Source organism: Oncorhynchus kisutch, linkage group LG15 (assembly GCF_002021735.2).
Source record: "Oncorhynchus kisutch isolate 150728-3 linkage group LG15, Okis_V2, whole genome shotgun sequence".
NCBI classification, from domain to species: Eukaryota; Metazoa; Chordata; class Actinopteri; order Salmoniformes; family Salmonidae; genus Oncorhynchus; species Oncorhynchus kisutch.
In genome coordinates this window covers 68751606-68769702 of record NC_034188.2, presented here as the reverse complement: position 1 = coordinate 68769702, position 18097 = coordinate 68751606, and the positions used below count along the sequence as shown (strand labels likewise).

Here is an 18097-nt window from a genome sequence, read left to right as displayed (position 1 = left end):
AGAAGGAGGCATTAGGCTGTGTGGGGGCAGAAGGAGGCGTTAGGCTGTGTGGGGGCAGAAGGAGGCGTTAGGCTGTGTGGGGGCAGAAGGAGGAATTAGGCTGTGTGGGGCCAAAAGGAGGCGTTAGGCTGTGTGGGGCAGAAGTAGGCATTAGGCTGTGTGGGGCAGAAGGAGGCATTAGGCTGTGTGAGGGCAGAAGTAGGCGTTAGGCTGTGTGGGGCAGAAGGAGGCGTTAGGCTGTGTGGGGGCAGAAGGAGGCATTAGGCTGTGTGGGGCAGAAGGAGGCGTTAGGCTGTGTGGGGCAGAAGGAGGCGGTAGGCTGTGTGGGGGCAGAAGGAGGCGTTAGGCTGTGTGGGGGCAGAAGGAGGCGTTAGGCTGTGTGGGGGCAGAAGGAGGCGTTAGGCTGTGTGGGGGCAGAAGGAGGCGTTAGGCTGTGTGGGGGCAGAAGGAGGCACTAGGCTGTGTGGGATGGTCTGTTGGATGTTTCAGATTCAGACCCATTCTGATATGATGAATTGCTTACAAAGATCTGACTAAGCATTTACCAACGTTTAGGACGTCTTTTTTTTGTCTTTATTTTTGGTGCAGTCTGGACCGGCCTTGATTTCAACATCTAAGGATTTCAATTTTGTCGGATCTGGACCGGCCTTGATTTCAACATTTACAGAAGTCCAGTCCGGATCGGCGTATATTTGGCCCAAACATAGGCATCTATCAGATTTGATCTGGTCCGGACCGGCCTTGATTTGGCACAAACATACACGTCTATCATTGGTTCAGATTTGGTCTGGATCGGACCAAATCTGAACCAATTAAATGCATCTACGTATGTTTCACAAGTTTGGACAGTACAGTACAGCACAACAGAGCTCAGTAGAATAGAGCAGAATACATTACATTATACCAGTGGTTCCCAAACAGTGATGGGGCGTGAAGGGTCGGCAGGCAAGGCACAGGGGTCCTAATCCAATTAAATAAAGCATAATAATAATCATTTTAAGGAACTCAGTCCGGCTTTCAAATTATTCTTGAAATTTGTAATAGTAGAAAGCACAAGGTGCAATTTCAAAATTGGGTAGTGCATCATCAGTTTTTCTCTATCGATAGGATAACCAGATATCCAGCCAGCCTCAACCCACAATATTCGAGTGTGCATGGCTGGGGTAGATGTGTAGTGCTTAAAAGTAGTGAGAACATACATAGGGAATGGGCTATAGCCAACCCATCAAGACACACGGCATTTTTTCATCCCATGACAGTTGAGGCATGATTGCAAGAGGTGGATGCCGTCCCGGTTTTAATCATCACTGTTATATATGAGCCAATAGGGTGTGAAGAAGGGCGGAGCACACCATTCTACGTCTGGCAGCTGCGAAATAGAAAAGGTTTAGCCCACAGTCACCTTGCTGCAAATAGGCAACCATCACTATAGCCGAATGCAAAGAAAGCAGAATGGATATCCACATGTGCGATGAAGAACAAAATTGGATGCAACACCGGGGTTAAAAAACATGTAAGATACGGAGTGGAGTTAAAAACCTTTTTGTAAAATAAATATTGAAAGTAATTCAGGTTTTTCTATCAAACCATTGGAAGAGGATTTGGAACCATGTATCATGCCTTTAATTTCCCAATGACTGCGGAGCGCAGTCGGAATAAGGAGCGCCTGGAGGCCAGTCTGGCCGGACTCGGTGAGCTGGAGCTCAGCAAGCAGAGGCAGGAGTGCCTGGTCCTTGGTGCTCTGGCTCTGGGGGAGCCCATGCTCGAAAATTCCATAAGGAACGAGCTATCGGGTTTCAGCAGCTGGGGGCAAGAAAACTTGACATTGAGACGTCAGCTGGTAAGAAGTTAGAGAGATGGAGGTAGTTTAGACATTGTTGCTTTTTTTGTGGCAAATATACTTCGTGGAAACATCGTTGTAGTGCGCAGAATGGTTATTTGCCCAGGGTGGTCGGTCGCCACCGCGATTAACACCCACCACCAATGCTTTGTCGACTACCGGTTTAAAAAAAAGTCGTATTTTATATAGGCTATGTAGCGTATTACATAGCCTATATAAAATACGACTTATTTTTTTGCCGTTAGTGGACAATGCATTGGTGGTGTGCGCCTATTGGTAAGCGACGACACTTATCTGCAAGTTACTTAACTTGATTAATGGTATCCCCATCTGAAAGGATCTAATCGTTCCCATCCTTCGGGCGCAGCTTTAAACCTTGGAGCAACGAAATGGGGGGTGGAGCGGTCCACCGTTTAATTGCCCATTGTTCCCTGCATGGCCCTACATGTATGTGGTATTTTACTTAGCAAGTGTTTATACCAATTAATTCCTTGACTTTTCTTTTTCAAATTCGTCTATAACGGGAGATGATGGACTATATGAACAGTTAGATTTCTATTAAATCGATGTTGACAGGCCTATGTCTTTATGTGATATTAATAGCATAGCATCATATATAATGTACATATAAGTTATGAGGCACGTTTCTTTCGCATGTGGAGATTTTCGACGTCCTTATGGGAACTAGCCTATGATTATGCTGCCAGAAATGGGCGTTATCCGTGTCCCACCACTCAAATGAGTAGGCTATCACCACGCGTATAGAGAATCCGGCCATCCAACCGATGTCATCCCAAATAATAATAAAAATATCTCTAGCTATCCATGACGGCAACTAATTACACACGCATAGCATTAGCCTATTATAGAGCTAATAGGCTTCTGTAAAAACTAAAACCTCTTCAAATAATACATATTTTCTTTGGAATGAATGGGATGTCACAATTTTCTCCTTTTGCCCAACTTTCTCCCTCTATCCTCTAAAATACACGCAGGTTTAGCAGCCTTCAGACTACACTACACCCTCGACTCGCACACGTCCCACTGTCTTCAATAGAAAGCTCATATAAAAGAGGGTGAAAGCAATTAAATCAGCCACCTTCCTCTCCTCCAGCCTCCCCCGCGTTCCTCTCCTCGGCCGCGGCCCAAACAATGGGCGCATATGGAGCAGAATACTAATGAACCCAAGGGCCTCGGTGCGCAGACAGGGGAATCATGCCGCAACTTTAAAAACACAACTGAAACAGATCACCAATGAGATGTCAACGTAGAGCAAACTGTCTCTGCTTCGAATGGGATGGTAAAGACTATTTCTTAGACTGTGCGTGGAGTGACTGAGTACCCCTAAATGCTGCATATTTTCTCACAATGTGCAGTGCGCATTTCATCAAGTCATTCTGGTCGGTCCATTAGAGGGATCTGTCATTTGGATCGATGGATAGTAACTACATTGTCTATCCAAGCATGCAAGTAATTACACAGAAAATTCCTTGGGGAGTATTGGTTGGAGAATAATCTGACATCAAGGTCTAATTGAACCACCTCTATTCAGCTCATCTACCCAACCCAAACATCACTTATCCATGTTCACCACTGGACCCAATCTCATATTGCATGTAGAGAGTCAATGTTGTGTGGAGGCTTTAAGTTCACACAGAAGCAACTGACCCATGCTGCCCTCTACTGGGGGACGACGACGACGACAGTGCCCTTGGCAGGGGCTCTGGCCCCAGGGCCACCTGTCCTGTTTATAATGACCCAGTGTGAAGTTGCTGACAGCCATGCCATGCCAGACAGCAGCTGGTAAAGCACAAGACATTGACCCCACTCTGAGACACCCTGCTGTGTGTGTTTGAAGATCTCAATCATTAGCTAGCCTTTGTGTGTGTTCATATTCACTGAATGGGCATGTGCATATGTGTGTGTGCTTCTGTGTCTCTATTGATGTATGTGCTTGGCCTCAGTTTGTGGTGATTTTGGCATGTCTATGACATCCTGTGCCCATGTGTCTTCCATAGAGGGCAACATCATTCGCGAGACTACCCCTCTCAGCGGTGAGTGACTGATGTCTGGGTGGGTGAGAGCTGCCTGGGCCTAGGGCTTTGTTCTCGTAACATCCCCCTTCTTCATTAGCCTAGCTTCCCCCTGAGCTGGAGGCTCTTAGCAGATGTGTCACCTGAGCACTGACTGACTGATTGGGAAGTCAAGCTGGATAGAGTCCATTCAGAGCCAGTTGTCCCTGCTGAGGAGGCAGGCCACTGAGGCCAGAGTGTGCAGCCTGCATGCCCCATTCACGTCTGTTATGTAAACATGGTGTGTGTGCATGCATGCATGTGTGTGTGCGCGTACGTGTGTCTGTGTGTGAACGGTGGCTTAGTCAAGCGGTGGAGTAGTGGGGGCCAGGGTGGTATTGTATAGCAGTGGTTTCCGGCCTCCCACAGTCCTCTCCCTTTGGTGCCAGTCACAACATTGCTTTAATTATAGTGGGGCTGTGTTCCTGATTCCATGGCTCCCCGGCTCTCTGCCACAAAGCTGCCTGGCTGCTCCCATTCCCATCCCCCTCTCTAACGGAGAGAGCACAGGAGGCAGTCAAATAGTAATGATGACAGGCAGTGTGCGGAATGAGATCTGGGAGCCAGGAGGCGTCAATTAATAATGCAGCAGAATCAAAGTTATGGCATGAAAGGGAGCCCGCTTGAGATCCCTCCAGAGCTACACACTCTGGAAGTCAGCAGTATGTTGACTGTATGTTTGTTTGTGTGTCCTCAAAGCTTTGTTTGTGTTCTGTGTCATTACGTTTTAATAAGCCAGCCTTTCACAGTGTCTGATAGTTCTATCCGTGTGAGGATAGCTTGCCAGAGGACCTAGGCCTAATGATCCATTTTGTGAAAGTGTGTCACGGATAAATTGATTTCCAATACACTGTTTTCCTCTCTCTTTTCCTCTCTCTTTTCCTCTCTCTTTTCCTCTCTCTTTTCCTCTCTCTCTCTCTTTCCTTCCTTCCTCGTATTATTTATTTTGTTCGGACTCAGGTAGATATAAAAACCTAGAGATCTCTTCCACTCTCCTATTAGGAACCACCATAATACAATGGTTTTGTATTTGATATTAGTTTAGTGGCAGAAAACATCTCTCCAATAGGTTTTATTGCACAATGAATGCTTAGGCGGACAGCCTGGCTTGGGTCTTTTGCCTGTTCATAAACACAGCGCCGCTATCAAACTGAACTATTCTAAGCACCCAGAATCCCAGCAATTATTCCAGCGCTGCTGAGTGACCAAAAAAACAGCCATCCTGATGACCAGATATGGTGCTGCTTGTTGTTTTTTTACTCCGTGTCGATATGAATAGGAAAGTTGAGATCTACAGTATGTGGAGGGTTTTATACTCTCTAGCTCATTATGTTAGCTTTCATTGGTATGATGCTGGTTTGGCTCATGTGAAGGTTGGCTCCTTGTAATGCCAAAATGGCAGGCTGTATTTTTCATTCATCTGTCACTGCACGCTCCACAAAGTGTATGCTCATTTAATTCAAGGAATAATTTCCCCTCCCCGCCACACTGCTGAAACCTTGGTAACTTTCAATTAATAATTTGCATCCCAGCAGTGTACAGCTACATCCTTTTTTAAGTAAGCCCCCCCCCCCAACACACACACACACACACTCAGAAACACTACACACTCAGACACACACACTCAGACACACACACACAAACACACACTCTACAGTGAAGCGTCTCCTGTCAGTTGTCTAACAGCCTCTCCATCCCCAAGACTCTGTAATGTAGTGTCACATCATTTTGCTGACATCTGTTAATTACATAATTTAATGTAGCAAAAGTCAGAACAGGCCAATTGAAGTGTGTGCGTGTGCGTGCTGGGGAGGCCATGCATAGTGTGTGTTGACTGTGAGTACTCAGATGACCTGAAATTGCCTGGCTGATTAAACAACCCCCTGGTGTATGAGATGTGTGTGTCCTGCTGCATGTGCATCCACAAAAATAACATCTCGACACAGTTCCCACTACAGTGAATTATTCATGTTCCAGCTGGCTGCATCCTCAGGTATCTTACATAACTGGGATTGGGCTATAGTAGCATGCATGCAGCCATGCACACTGATATGTATAGGCCTATACTACGACCACTATCCAAAGGTGTGGATAAAACATTCTGTATACGGTTATTTGTTTAAGGTTAATGGTGTGTTTTGGTCATCCAGGTAAATGTATGAAAAATTACTACACTTGGTCATAATTCACATTGATTTATAAATATGTATGTCTAGTGTATGTGTTATCATGCCAGCGTGTTGGTCTGTTTCAGAGGGCACTCCAGAGCTCCCCCTGGGGGCTAATGCTGGCACTGGAACAGCAGGTTTGTGAGCTGAGAGTGGATACAGATGATGTCACCTATGAGGGGACCCAAGGTGACACGATGGACAGTCGGCCCAGCTCAGGTACTCCATGCAACCTGGAGGCAAAATAAATGCACACCTGTTTAGGCAAGATGCTTGCTAGCAGAGTAGAATATTTGAAAAGGGACAGGAGAGCCGCACACTCTAGGAGCTCAGATGCAATAATTTCATAACCTAATAACTAATGTTTCGATAGACAAGCTGTCTTCATCACGGTACAATTAAGCAATAAGGCCCGACGAGGTGTGGTATATGGCCAATATACCACAGCTAAGGGCTGTTCTTAGGCACAGTTCTTAGCCGCTCATCCATATACAGTGGGGAGAACAAGTATTTGATACACTGACGAAAAGCAGAACTTAATATTTGGTACAGAAACCTTTGTTTGCAATTACAGAGATCATACGTTTCCTGTAGTTCTTGACCAGGTTTGCACACACTGCAGCAGGGATTTTGGCCCACTCCTCCATACAGACCTTCACCAGATCCTTCAGGTTTCAGGGCTGTCGTTGGGCAATACGGACTTTCAGCTCCCTCCAAAGATTTTCTATTGGATTCAGGTCTGGAGACTGGCTAGGCCACTCCAAGACCTTGAGATGCTTCTTACGGAGCCACTCCTTAGTTGCCCTGGCTGTGTGTTTCGGGTCATTGTCATGCTGGAAGACCCAGCCACGATCCATCTTCAACACTCTTACTGAGGGAAGGAGGTTGTTGGCCAAGATCTCGTGATACATGGCCCCATCCATCCTCCCCTCAATACAGTGCAATCGTCCTGTCCCCTTTGCAGAAAAGCATCCCCAAAGAATGATGTTTCCACCTCCATGCTTCACGGTTGGGATGGTGGTCTTGGGGTTGTACTCATCCTTCTTCTTCCTCCAAACACGGCGAGTGGAGTTTAGACCAAAAAGCTCTATTTTTGTCTCATCCGAACACATGATTTTCTCCCATTCCTCCTCTGGATCATCCAGATGGTCATTGGCAAACTTTAGACGGGCCTGGACTTGCCCTGGCTTGAGCAGGGGGACCTTGCGTGCGCTGCAGGATTTTAATCCATGACGGCATAGTGTGTTACTAATGGTTTTCTTTGAGACTGTGGTCCCAGCTCTCTTCAGATCATTGACCAGGTCCTGCCGTGTAGTTCTGAGCTGATCCCTCACCTTCCTCATGATCATTGATGCCCCACGAGGTGAGATCTTGCATGGAGCCCCAGACCGAGGGTGATTGACCGTCATCTTGAACTTCTTACATTTTCTAATAATTGCGCCAACAGTTGTTGCCTTCTCACCAAGCTGCTTGCCTATTGTCCTGTAGCCCATCCCAGCCTTGTGCAGGTCTACAATTTTATCTCTGATGTCCTTACACAGCTCTCTGGTCTTGGCCATTGTAGAGAGGTTGGAGTCTGTTTGATTGAGTGTGTGGACAGGTGTCTTTTATACAGGTGACGAGTTCAAACAGGTGCAGTTAATACAGGTAATGAGTGGAGAACAGGAGGGCTTCTTAAAGAAAAACTAACAGGACTGTGAGAGCCGCACTGCCGCACTGTCGGAATTAGAAGCACTAGCTTTTCGCTACATTCGCATTAACATCTGCTAACCATGTGCATGTGACCAATACAATTTGATTTGATATGGTTGGTATATTGATTGATTTGGTATATTGGCCATATACTGTATCACAAACTCCTGAGGTGCCTTATTGCTATTATACACTGGTAACCAACGTAATTAGAGCAGTAAAAATAAATTATTAGTCATACCTGTGGTATATGGTCTGATATACCACGGCTGTCAGCCAATCAACATTCACTGCTCAAACCACCCAGTTTATAATGACAAACACAGTGGGTCACTAGTTTATATAGTTTCAAAGGATACACACAGGTGTGTGTAATTATGGCCAGGTGTGGCTTGATATCATTGGTTAATTTACATATATAAATACAACATATAAAACATGAATGGATAGCGTACAATCATAGATACAGTTTGTTGAGGGCATTTAGCTGTCCCCAGTTTCCCTTGAAAACAGTTTTCCCCTTTAGCCAATTCTGTCGAATCAAATATGGCTGAGATGCAAAGAAAATTAAAGGAAAGGGTGTACAAAAAGGGTCAGATTAATACTGTCATTGAGAAAATCCCAAAACAAATCGAGATATGATCTCTTTCAAGGACAGTCTCACGAAAGAAGCATTCTTACGTTCTTACTAATATTCAAAGTGCTCTGAACAAATTAAGAGAATCGTTCACAAACATTGACACATTCTAAGATCCGTTGTCAGTATCGGTATTGTGTCTTTGGACGCTCCCTTGATAGTATTCTTGCGGGGCAGAAATCTTCCACAACATCTATTTGCACCTCTACCGGATGGAAACTACAACTGTAATGGCTGTGCTCAATGTAATGGCACTTACAAATGTAGATCCTTCAAACACCCCCAAACAGGAAAACAGATCCCAATCAAAGGTGTTATCACATGCTCCACTAAGGCAGTTATTTATCTTCTGACTTGTCCTTGTGGTAAAAATTATGTGGGTAAAACGAAGCGCATAGTAGCACCAGTAGGTGCAAGAACTCAACGTACTGTACCCAGTAGCAGCCCACTTTTTGGAAGCAAACCACTCTGTTTCGTTCCTACGTTATATCCGCATGGAACCCGGCATCCTCCCTAGGTGAGGGGGTGACCTTGACAATTTATTGTTAAAACAATTTATTGTTTAATGTTTGTAGGCATATGTAGCCAAACTGTATCTATGATTGTATGCTATCCATTCATGTTTTTATGTGTTCTATTTATATCTGTAAATTAAAAATGATATCAAGCCACACCCAGCCATGATTTCAGACACCTGTGTGTTCTTTGACACTATATAAAGTAGTAACCCACAGTGTTTAGAAAAAAAATAAAATTTGTAATCTTTTTTAAATTATTATGTTTTTTTTAAGGGTTGGATCATCTTTAATATTGCAGATTGTTGCTTCCATCAATTTAATGCCTCATTTCCAATCCCCCATATATGTTTTGGGTAATATATATATCCATAAACATGCATACTATATATACATAAACATAAACATTCATACATATATATATATATATATATATATATATATATATATACATACACTTTTTTTTAAATATACCCTTATTATTCCCTGCAAACCCTACCACCCCTCACCCAATTGGAGTAAACTAATAAACAATAACACTTAAGATTCTACCTTCAGTTTATACATATTATACACATTTTACAGACACAATCTATTTTTCAATAGTTACATTTTGTTTGTTTTTAGTCCTTCCTCTATTTCTGATGTTCTATTTGTAACTGTGCTGTTTCACAAAATGTCTGAACTTATATACATTTTGTAGATATACAGATTGTAGATTAAAGATAAAACATTGCTAAAATAATAATTATAGTATTGATAGATTGACTATAACTTTTCACATCACCCAGTATTGCTGTCTGCAGCATTAGTTCTAGGTAAATGTTGCAATTCTTCAGCTATTCCTGGATCTGTGACCAAAAACGAGCTGCATATGGACAGTACCAAAATAAATGATCTAATGACTCTGCCTCCTCGCAGCAAAATCTGCAGCGCTGGGAGGATTGTATCCCCCATATATATAACATTCTATTGGTTGCAAGAATTTTGTATAAAAATTTAAATTGAGAAATTCGTAGTTTTGAATCCGGCTTTGTTTTACGTGTCAATTCATAAACCATGTGCCATGGAATCAGCACATCGAAAACTATTTTGGAATTTATATGGCACAGCTATCAAATTTTTGGTCCTTAAATGAAATTGGTATATGTTTGTATTTATAACAATTTTCTTTAACCATTTATGGTCTTTAATACAGGGCTGACAGACAAGTTCCTTACTTTTTCCCCCTTCTACTTGCCTCTTCCATTTTTATGTTAATGCTGCAATTAGTTGGTTGTAATTTTGGGTAGAGCGTTTCCATATTTCTGTGATAACTGCATGTGTGACATAACTCCACCAGTCCTATTTATGATATAATTTACCAAAATTATACCTTTTTCTTTTTTTAATATCGGGGGGAAAACGATTTTTTTAATCAATTAGTATATTTGAGTTTAACGTCTCTTGGGTAGGGGGCAGTATTTTCACCTCCGGATGAAAAGCGTGCCCAAAGTAAACTGCCTGTTACTCAGGCCCAGAAGCTGGATGTAATGCATGTAATTGGTAGATTTGGATAGAAAACACTCCAACGTTTCCAAAACTGTTAAAATAATGTCTGTGAGTATAACAGAACTGATATGGCAGAAAACCTGAGAAAACATATTTTCATGTGGCTGTTTTTCATCTCAATGCCTAAAGAGAATCCAATGGGTTAGGAATCAGATTGCATTCCTATGGCTTCCACTAGATGTCAACAGTCTTTAGACATGGTTTCAGGCTTTTAATTTAAAAAACGACGAGTAAAAAGCCAATTTGGTCAGAGGACAGAGGAAGTATGCAGACCTGATTTGTGCGCCGTTTGTTATTTTTCCTTTCTATTGAAAACGGGATTGTTCATTTGAAATATTATTGATTGTAAAGACAATAAACAACCTGAGGATTAATTATAAACATCGTTTGACATGTTTCAACACACTTTACTGGTACCTTTAGTATGTATTCATCTGCCTGTTGTGACCGCCTTGGAGCCATTGGATTACTGAACAAAACACGCCAACACAACTGAGTTTTTGGGACATAAAGAGGGACTTTATCGAACAAATCAAACATTTACTGTGTAACTGTGAGTCTTGTGATTGAGACCATATGAAGATCATCAAAAGTAAGCGATACATTTTATTGCTATTTCTGACTTTAGTGACTCCTCTACTTGGCTGTTAAATGTTTGTATGCTTTTTTACACGGGGTGCTGTCCTCAGATAATTGCATGGTATGCTTTCACCGTAAAGCCTTTTTGAAATCTGACACAGCGGCTGGATTAACAAGAAGTTAATATTTAAGCCGATGTATAACACTTGTATATTTTATGAATGCTTATTATGTGTATTTCTGTATTTTAAATTTGGCACTCTGCAATTTCACCGGATGTTGGCCAGGTGGGACGCTAACGTCCCACATACCCTAGAGAGGTTTTAACCACACTATTCGTTGTATTATTTGTTCTGTCTTTTCAGGAGGATTCAAATTAAATTGCAACCAACTTTCTAAGGCTTGTTTTTTTAAACTATATTTTGGAGATTATTTCGTTTTCAAATAACCCGAAAGTGAGCAGTTTTAATCTGAATAAAGGGAAAAAGATCATTCTTGAACATGGAGTGAGACATTCTTAATTGTTTACTAGAGAACCATTTCAGATTTAAGTATCATTTTGGGATGACTGATGCCTTTAGTGAGAGGTCTAATGCTTTAATATTTAATCATGTCTGCCCTCCGAATTCATATTCGTTATATAAATAGGCCCTTTTAATTTTTGTCTGGTTTGCCGTTCCAAATCAAATGGAATATCTTTTGTTCATATAATTTAAAAAGCAGGTCACTAGGTGTAGGCTAAACCATAAGCAAATATGTGATATGACTAAAGAGTTAATCAGGGTGCTTTTCCTTTCCATGGTAGCAATATATAATCTATTTTTGCTAACTTTCTATAAAAATGTATTGGCGTGAGATCATTTCTTTATTCAGGATTTGTATACCGAGTACGTCCACATCTCCGTCAGACCTTTCTATTGGGAAACTACACGGTAATGTAAAAATTTCGTTTTTTTGTGATCCAATACGTAATATAGTAAGTACACTTATCATAATTTAGTTTAAAACCAGAGAGGTTAGCAAAAGTATCTAGATCCTCTATGAGGCTGTGGAGGGATTCTAATTATGGTTTTAAAAGAAGACATGAATCATCAGCGTACAATGACACCTTAGTTTTTAAGCCACGGATTTCTAATCCCTTAATATTATTGTTGGATCTAATTTTAACAGCTAACATTTCGATATGCCGAGAGTGGACAACCTTATTTTACTCCTCTTGACAGTTTAAAACTTTCTAAGATGTAGCCATTATTTACTATTTTACACCTAGGGTTACTATACATAACTTTAACCCATTTTATAAGAGATTCTCCAAAATGTAAATATTCTAGACATTTATATATAAACTCCAGTCATACTTTATCAAAAGCCTTTTCAAAATCAGCTATGAAAACACTGAAGTGTAAGAGGCCTCCAATTGTTTTAATGGACTGGATCTTTATATACAGTGGGGCAAAAAAGTATTTAGTCAGCCACCAATTGTGCAAGTTCTCCCACTTAAAAAGATGAGAGAGGCCTGTAATTTTCATCAAAGGTACACTTCAACTATGAGAAAGAAAATCCGGAAAATCACATTGTAGGATTTTTAATGAATTTATTTGCAAATTATGGTGGAAAATAAGTATTTGGTCAATAACAAAAGTGTATCTCAATACTTTGTTATATTCCCCTTGTTGGCAATGACAGAGGTCAAATGTTTTCTGTAAGTCTTCACAAGGTTTTCACACACTGTTTCTGGTATTTTGGCCCATTCCTCCATGCAGATCTCCTCTAGAGCAGTGATGTTTTGGGACTGTTGCTGGGCAACACAGACTTTCAACTCCCTCCAAAGATTTTCTATGGGGTTGAGATCTGGAGACTGGCTAGACCACTCCAGGACCTTGAAATGCTTCTTATGAAGCCACTCCTTCTTTCCCCGGGCGGTGTGTTTGGGATCATTGTCATGCTGAAAGACCCAGTCACGTTTCATCTTCAATGCCCTTGCTGATGGAAGGAGGTTTTCACTCAAAATCTCACGATACATGGCCCCATTCATTCTTTCCTTTACACGGATCAGTCGTCCTGGTCCCTTTGCGGAAAAACAGCCCCAAAGCATGATGTTTCCACCCCCATGCTTCACAGTAGGTATGGTGTTCTTTGGATGCAACTCAGCATTCTTTGTCCTCCAAACACGACGAGTTGAGTTTTTACCAAAAAGTTATATTTTGGTTTCATCTGACCATATGACATTCTCCCAATCTTCTTCTTCAGACGGGCCTGGACATGTACTGGCTTAAGCAGGGGGACACGTCTGGCACTGCAGGATTTGAGTCCCTGGCGGTGTAGTGTGTTACTGATGGTAGGCTTTGTTACTTTGGTCCCAGCTCTCTGCAGGTCATTCACTAGGTCCCCCCGTGTGGTTCTGGGATTTTTGCTCACCGGTTTTGTGATCAGTTTGACCCCACGGGGTGAGATCTTGCATGGAGCCCCAAATCGAGGGAGATTATCAGTGGTCTTGTATGTCTTCCATTTCCTAATAATTGCTCCCACAGTTGATTTCTTCAAACCAAGCTGCTTACCTATTGCAGATTCAGTCTTCCCAGCCTGGTGCAGGTCTACAATATTGTTTCTGGTGTCCTTTGACAGCTCTTTGGTCTTGGCCATAGTGGAGTTTGGAGTGTGACTGTTTGAGGTTCTGGACAGGTGTCTTTTATACTGATAACAAGTTCAAACAGGTGCCATTAATACAGGTAACGAGTGGAGGACAGAGGAGCCTCTTAAAGAAGAAATTCCAGGTCTGTGAGAGCCAGAAATCTTGCTTGTTTGTAGGTGACCAAATACTTATTTTCCACCGTAATTTGCAAATAAATTCATAAAAAATCCTACAATGTGATTTTCTGGTTTTTTTTCCTCATTTTGTCTGTCATAGTTGAAGTGTACCTATGATGAAAATTACAGGCCTCTCTCATCTTTTTAAGTGGGAGAACATGCACAATTGGTGGCTGACTAACTACATTTTTTTCCCACTTGGATCCTGTTTCAGTAATAATAAAATCAGACCTTCTTGTTGTGTGTCCGATAATCTACTGTTTATATAGGAGTGGTTAAAAAATGCTAATAATGGTCCTCTAAGTATATCCCCAAAAAGTTCCACTGGTATGCCATCCAGCCCTGGAATTTTCACAGCCTTAAAGGCTTTAATTGAATCAAGAAGTTCCTCCTCTGTAATTTGGCCTTCACATGAGTCTTTCTGTACAGATGTTCATTTTACGTTATTAATAGAAAAAAAATCCATACAATTAGCTTCGGTTCGTGGAGATGGAGGAGACTGAAACGAAAACATATTCTTAAAGTACTTTACTTCCTCTTTCAAAATATCATTCAGTGAATCATGCGTGACTCCATCATTTGTAACATGTATCAATAGAAAAATGTTGGTAGCATTTCTATGTTGAAGATTGAAAAATAATTTGGTGACCCGCAGTGTTTGTCATTATACCTGTCACGCCCTGATCTGTTTCACCTGTTCCTGTGATTGTCTCCACCCCCTCCAGTGTCACTTATTTTTCCCAGTGTATTTATCCCTGTGTTTCCTGTCTCTCTGTGCCAGTTCGTCTTGTATGTTAATCAAATCAACCAGCGTGTTTTCCCGTGCTCCTTTTGCTATTCTCTTTTTGATACTCTTCCCGGTGTGGCCCCTGCCTGACTCTGGACTACTTTCCTGCCTGCCTGATCATCCTGCGTGCCCTGACCTTGATTCTGCCTGCCCTTTTGGACTCTGAACTGGTTTTGACCCTTTTTCCTGTCCACAACCATTATCTTGCCTTGCCCTATTGGATTAACAAATATTGTAAGACTCCAACCATCTGCCTCCTGTGTCTGCATCTGGGTCTTGCCTTGTGTCATGATAATACCCTGATGAAGACAGCTTGTCTGTCGAAACGTTGGTTATTAGGTTATTAAATTATTACATCCGAGCTCCTAGAGTGTGCAGCTCTCCTTTTATTTTTCAACTACTTATGCTACCACCTGTCAATGTCTGACCTCAGAACTTTAACCCCTGAACCACATCAGAGGGGCATGGGGTACTTATATTTTTCTTAATGTAGTAACACAATTTTTTTGTGTGTTTGTCTCATGTTCTGTATATTTTCTGTATACTCTTTTTACATTAATTGTGGCCCTATATTTCTTTGAAGTACATGTATAATGACTTTAACATTTCATTAGTTTGAACAAATGTTGTTTGTATGCCCTACTTTCTGCTGTTATTGGTTCTGTGATTTGTGAAAGAGCCGAGACGTCAGAAATTAGTTTGTCAACATATGGTTTGAGAAAGCCTGAAAGAGCCAAGGTCTAATGAGTGACATCATCTGTGTTTCCCAGGGTTCTATGAGTCGAGTGAGGGCCAGTCTCCAAAGGGGCATTCCTGTCCCTCTGAGTTCCCAAAGACCCCCTCTAACTGGGGCTACAGCAGCACTGAGAGGCCCAAGTCTCTGAGTGAGTTCAGCTCACTCTCACTATCAACAGCTCTCTTTCAACCCCAATAGGGTTCATGGTATCATAGCAACAATACCATGGGCTGTCTTTACTTTATTACATTGTTATTATAGTTGCATTAGGTACTGGTATCAGTAGTAAAACAAACACAACTTCTCTCTGTGCTCTCCATCTACAGAAGATGCCCTCCAACTGACAAGTGAGAGTCTGATGAAGCCTGCCACTGTGCCCCACTCCATCTCTGCCCCCTATCCACCCCTGGAGGGCATCGCTGAGGAGGTGACGGCTGAGGAGCCCTGGCAGTGGGACCCACACTCTGCCCAGGGTTGGGAGGACCAGGCCACTGAGGAGGATTTCCAGCAGGCTCTGAGGGTAGAAGGCTACATCCTGGGTCTCATCCATCGCTACGCGTTCTCACCCCGGCCCTGCATTCCTCGTACCAGCCTGGAGCCTGACCCCTCCATCTCCTCCTCATCCAGCATTAACAGGCAGAGCAGCCTGCAAAGGAAACTCCCTCTTCACACCCCTGAGCACTGCATCCCTGACCCACAGGACCTCTACCCTGACCGTGAGTGGCGGGCCTGGGGGTGTGACCCTCTAGACAGGGAGGCGTGGGGGGGAGAGGGTCCATCCATGGAGGAGGACTGTTATCTGTCTTTACCCTACCCTCACTCCAGACCTCACTCACTGGTCGGGGGGCATCCACCCTCCCTGGACCCCCCTTGTGGAGCAATGGACCCTTGTTTAAGTAGTGAGTCTGATTCCCCCCAGCACTATCCACTGTCCCACTCCCCAGCTTCACATAAACACCTTGTCAGAGCACAGTACATTCCTGGGCAGGCATGCCACGCCCCTGTACTATCCTCACATGATCCTCTAGAATACTCCCCCTCACATTATCCTCCAGAGCCTTCCAAGCCCAGCCAAACCTTTGTGTCCCCAGACCAAAGCAGCTCAAAGGCCAGGGCCACGGGGAAGAAGAGTCATGAGGAGGGACAGAGCTCCAAGAAGCCTGACGACAGGACCTGCCGCTCCCAGTCTGAGAACAGTTTGATGGGGCAGAGGGCTTTCCCTAAGCACAGGTACAGCACAGCCGAGCGCCCCCAGCACCAGAGGTGCCAGGGTCCACACACAGGCCCCCAGCACAACAACACCGCTGGGGGGCAACGCTGGTGCTCCACCCTGGAGCTCAGCCAGGAGGAAGGGGAGACCCAGGGTGAGCAGGCCCACAGATGCCCACCTCGTAGGGTCCGCTACACCCAGGCCTGCTCTCATGCAAACCCCAACCACCACTCTCAGGTCCATGCCCAGCCTCGCCTCTCAGAGTACCCGGAGAGAGCACCTCTGTGTCGGGGAGAGGAGGGCCATGTGCAGGCTGCCCCTGGGGAGTCAGAGTTCAGCATGAGTGAGGTGTACTCCCCTGCTTCCAGCTCCCTCTCTAGTGACTCCGATGAGGGGGGGCTGGTGTGGCCCCAGCAGCTGCCCCCTTGTCTGGCCCCCTCCTCTTCCTCCTCTTCCTCCTCACCTCAGGCCTCCTCAAAGGACTCCACGCAGCCCAAGGCCTTTGTTAAAATCAAAGCCTCTCATGCCCTGAAGAAGAAGATTCTGCGATTCCGCACCGGCTCTCTCAAAGTCATGACAACAGTCTGAAAATATGTCAGTCACTGATTGTTTCTACTGCCCATATCCTGCACAGTCTGATGGTTCAACCTACATCACCTACAGTTCACACCTTAACGTCTACCTCTGCTGGTCCGTGCAGCATTGTCATAAAACCAAAAGCTATTTTACCGTCAGGAAAAACTCAGATGTCTGTAACTGGCCTAAGATCAGTATCATGATATAATCTAGCTAAACCACATTTCACCATCAGACTGTGCATTAACTCTGCATTAACCATTCATTTGTTTATGAAAGTCATCCACTGATGGTAACACTGCCATGTCACATATGGACACCTGAGAGTGAACCGCTACCTCGTCTCTCTCAGCTGCACCACCACCACCTGGACCTGAAGCCCATGTCTGTAGCACTGGCCCTGTTGGTGACTATAGTGAGGGGTCAACACACTCATTTCTGTAAATACCTACCTGTGGCCTTGTTTGTATGAATGTAGTTTGTAAATAAAGATGTTGTGGTCTTTTAGGCCATGTGATTCATTTGACACTTTCTAGTATTCAACCTAGAATAGTGGACTCCAGAATGCCTGCTGGATATTTCTCACACATAAATACAGTAATTTTCACATTAGATCTTATTCAGAGCTGATCTGATTGATCAAAGATCAATGACAAAAATATCAGGATTGAGCTGCCTGTTAGACATAGCCTCTCTCTGGCAGCCTAAACTGCTTTCAGTGTGCTAGTTGTATAACAGAAAGTGTACATCACCCCCCTGTGGTGTATCAGTAAAACTGCTTTAAACTTTGCTCAGAACATCTGCATATTTTCATGTACCAAGATATGTTCATTCTAAGATTTTGTACATGATTGAGAGCATGGTATACTAACCCTAACCCAGGCCTTAAGCTTTTTATTTCTATTCGTTTTTTTTATGTCCCAAAT

The 18097-nt window shown here is 43.3% G+C and overlaps 1 protein-coding gene across 1 annotated transcript; it reads left to right on the top strand.

Annotated features, from left to right (window-relative positions):
* The first annotated feature begins 1394 nt into the window (after positions 1–1394).
* Positions 1395–17689, top strand: LOC109904866 (dapper 1-A-like). The gene is made up of 4 exons (XM_020501986.2): positions 1395–1840; positions 6167–6299; positions 15420–15533; positions 15712–17689. Exons 1-4 carry the CDS (start codon positions 1610–1612, stop codon positions 17181–17183), a joined length of 1950 nt encoding a protein of 649 aa, XP_020357575.2. The 5' UTR covers positions 1395–1609; the 3' UTR covers positions 17184–17689.
* The last annotated feature ends 408 nt before the right edge of the window (positions 17690–18097 follow it).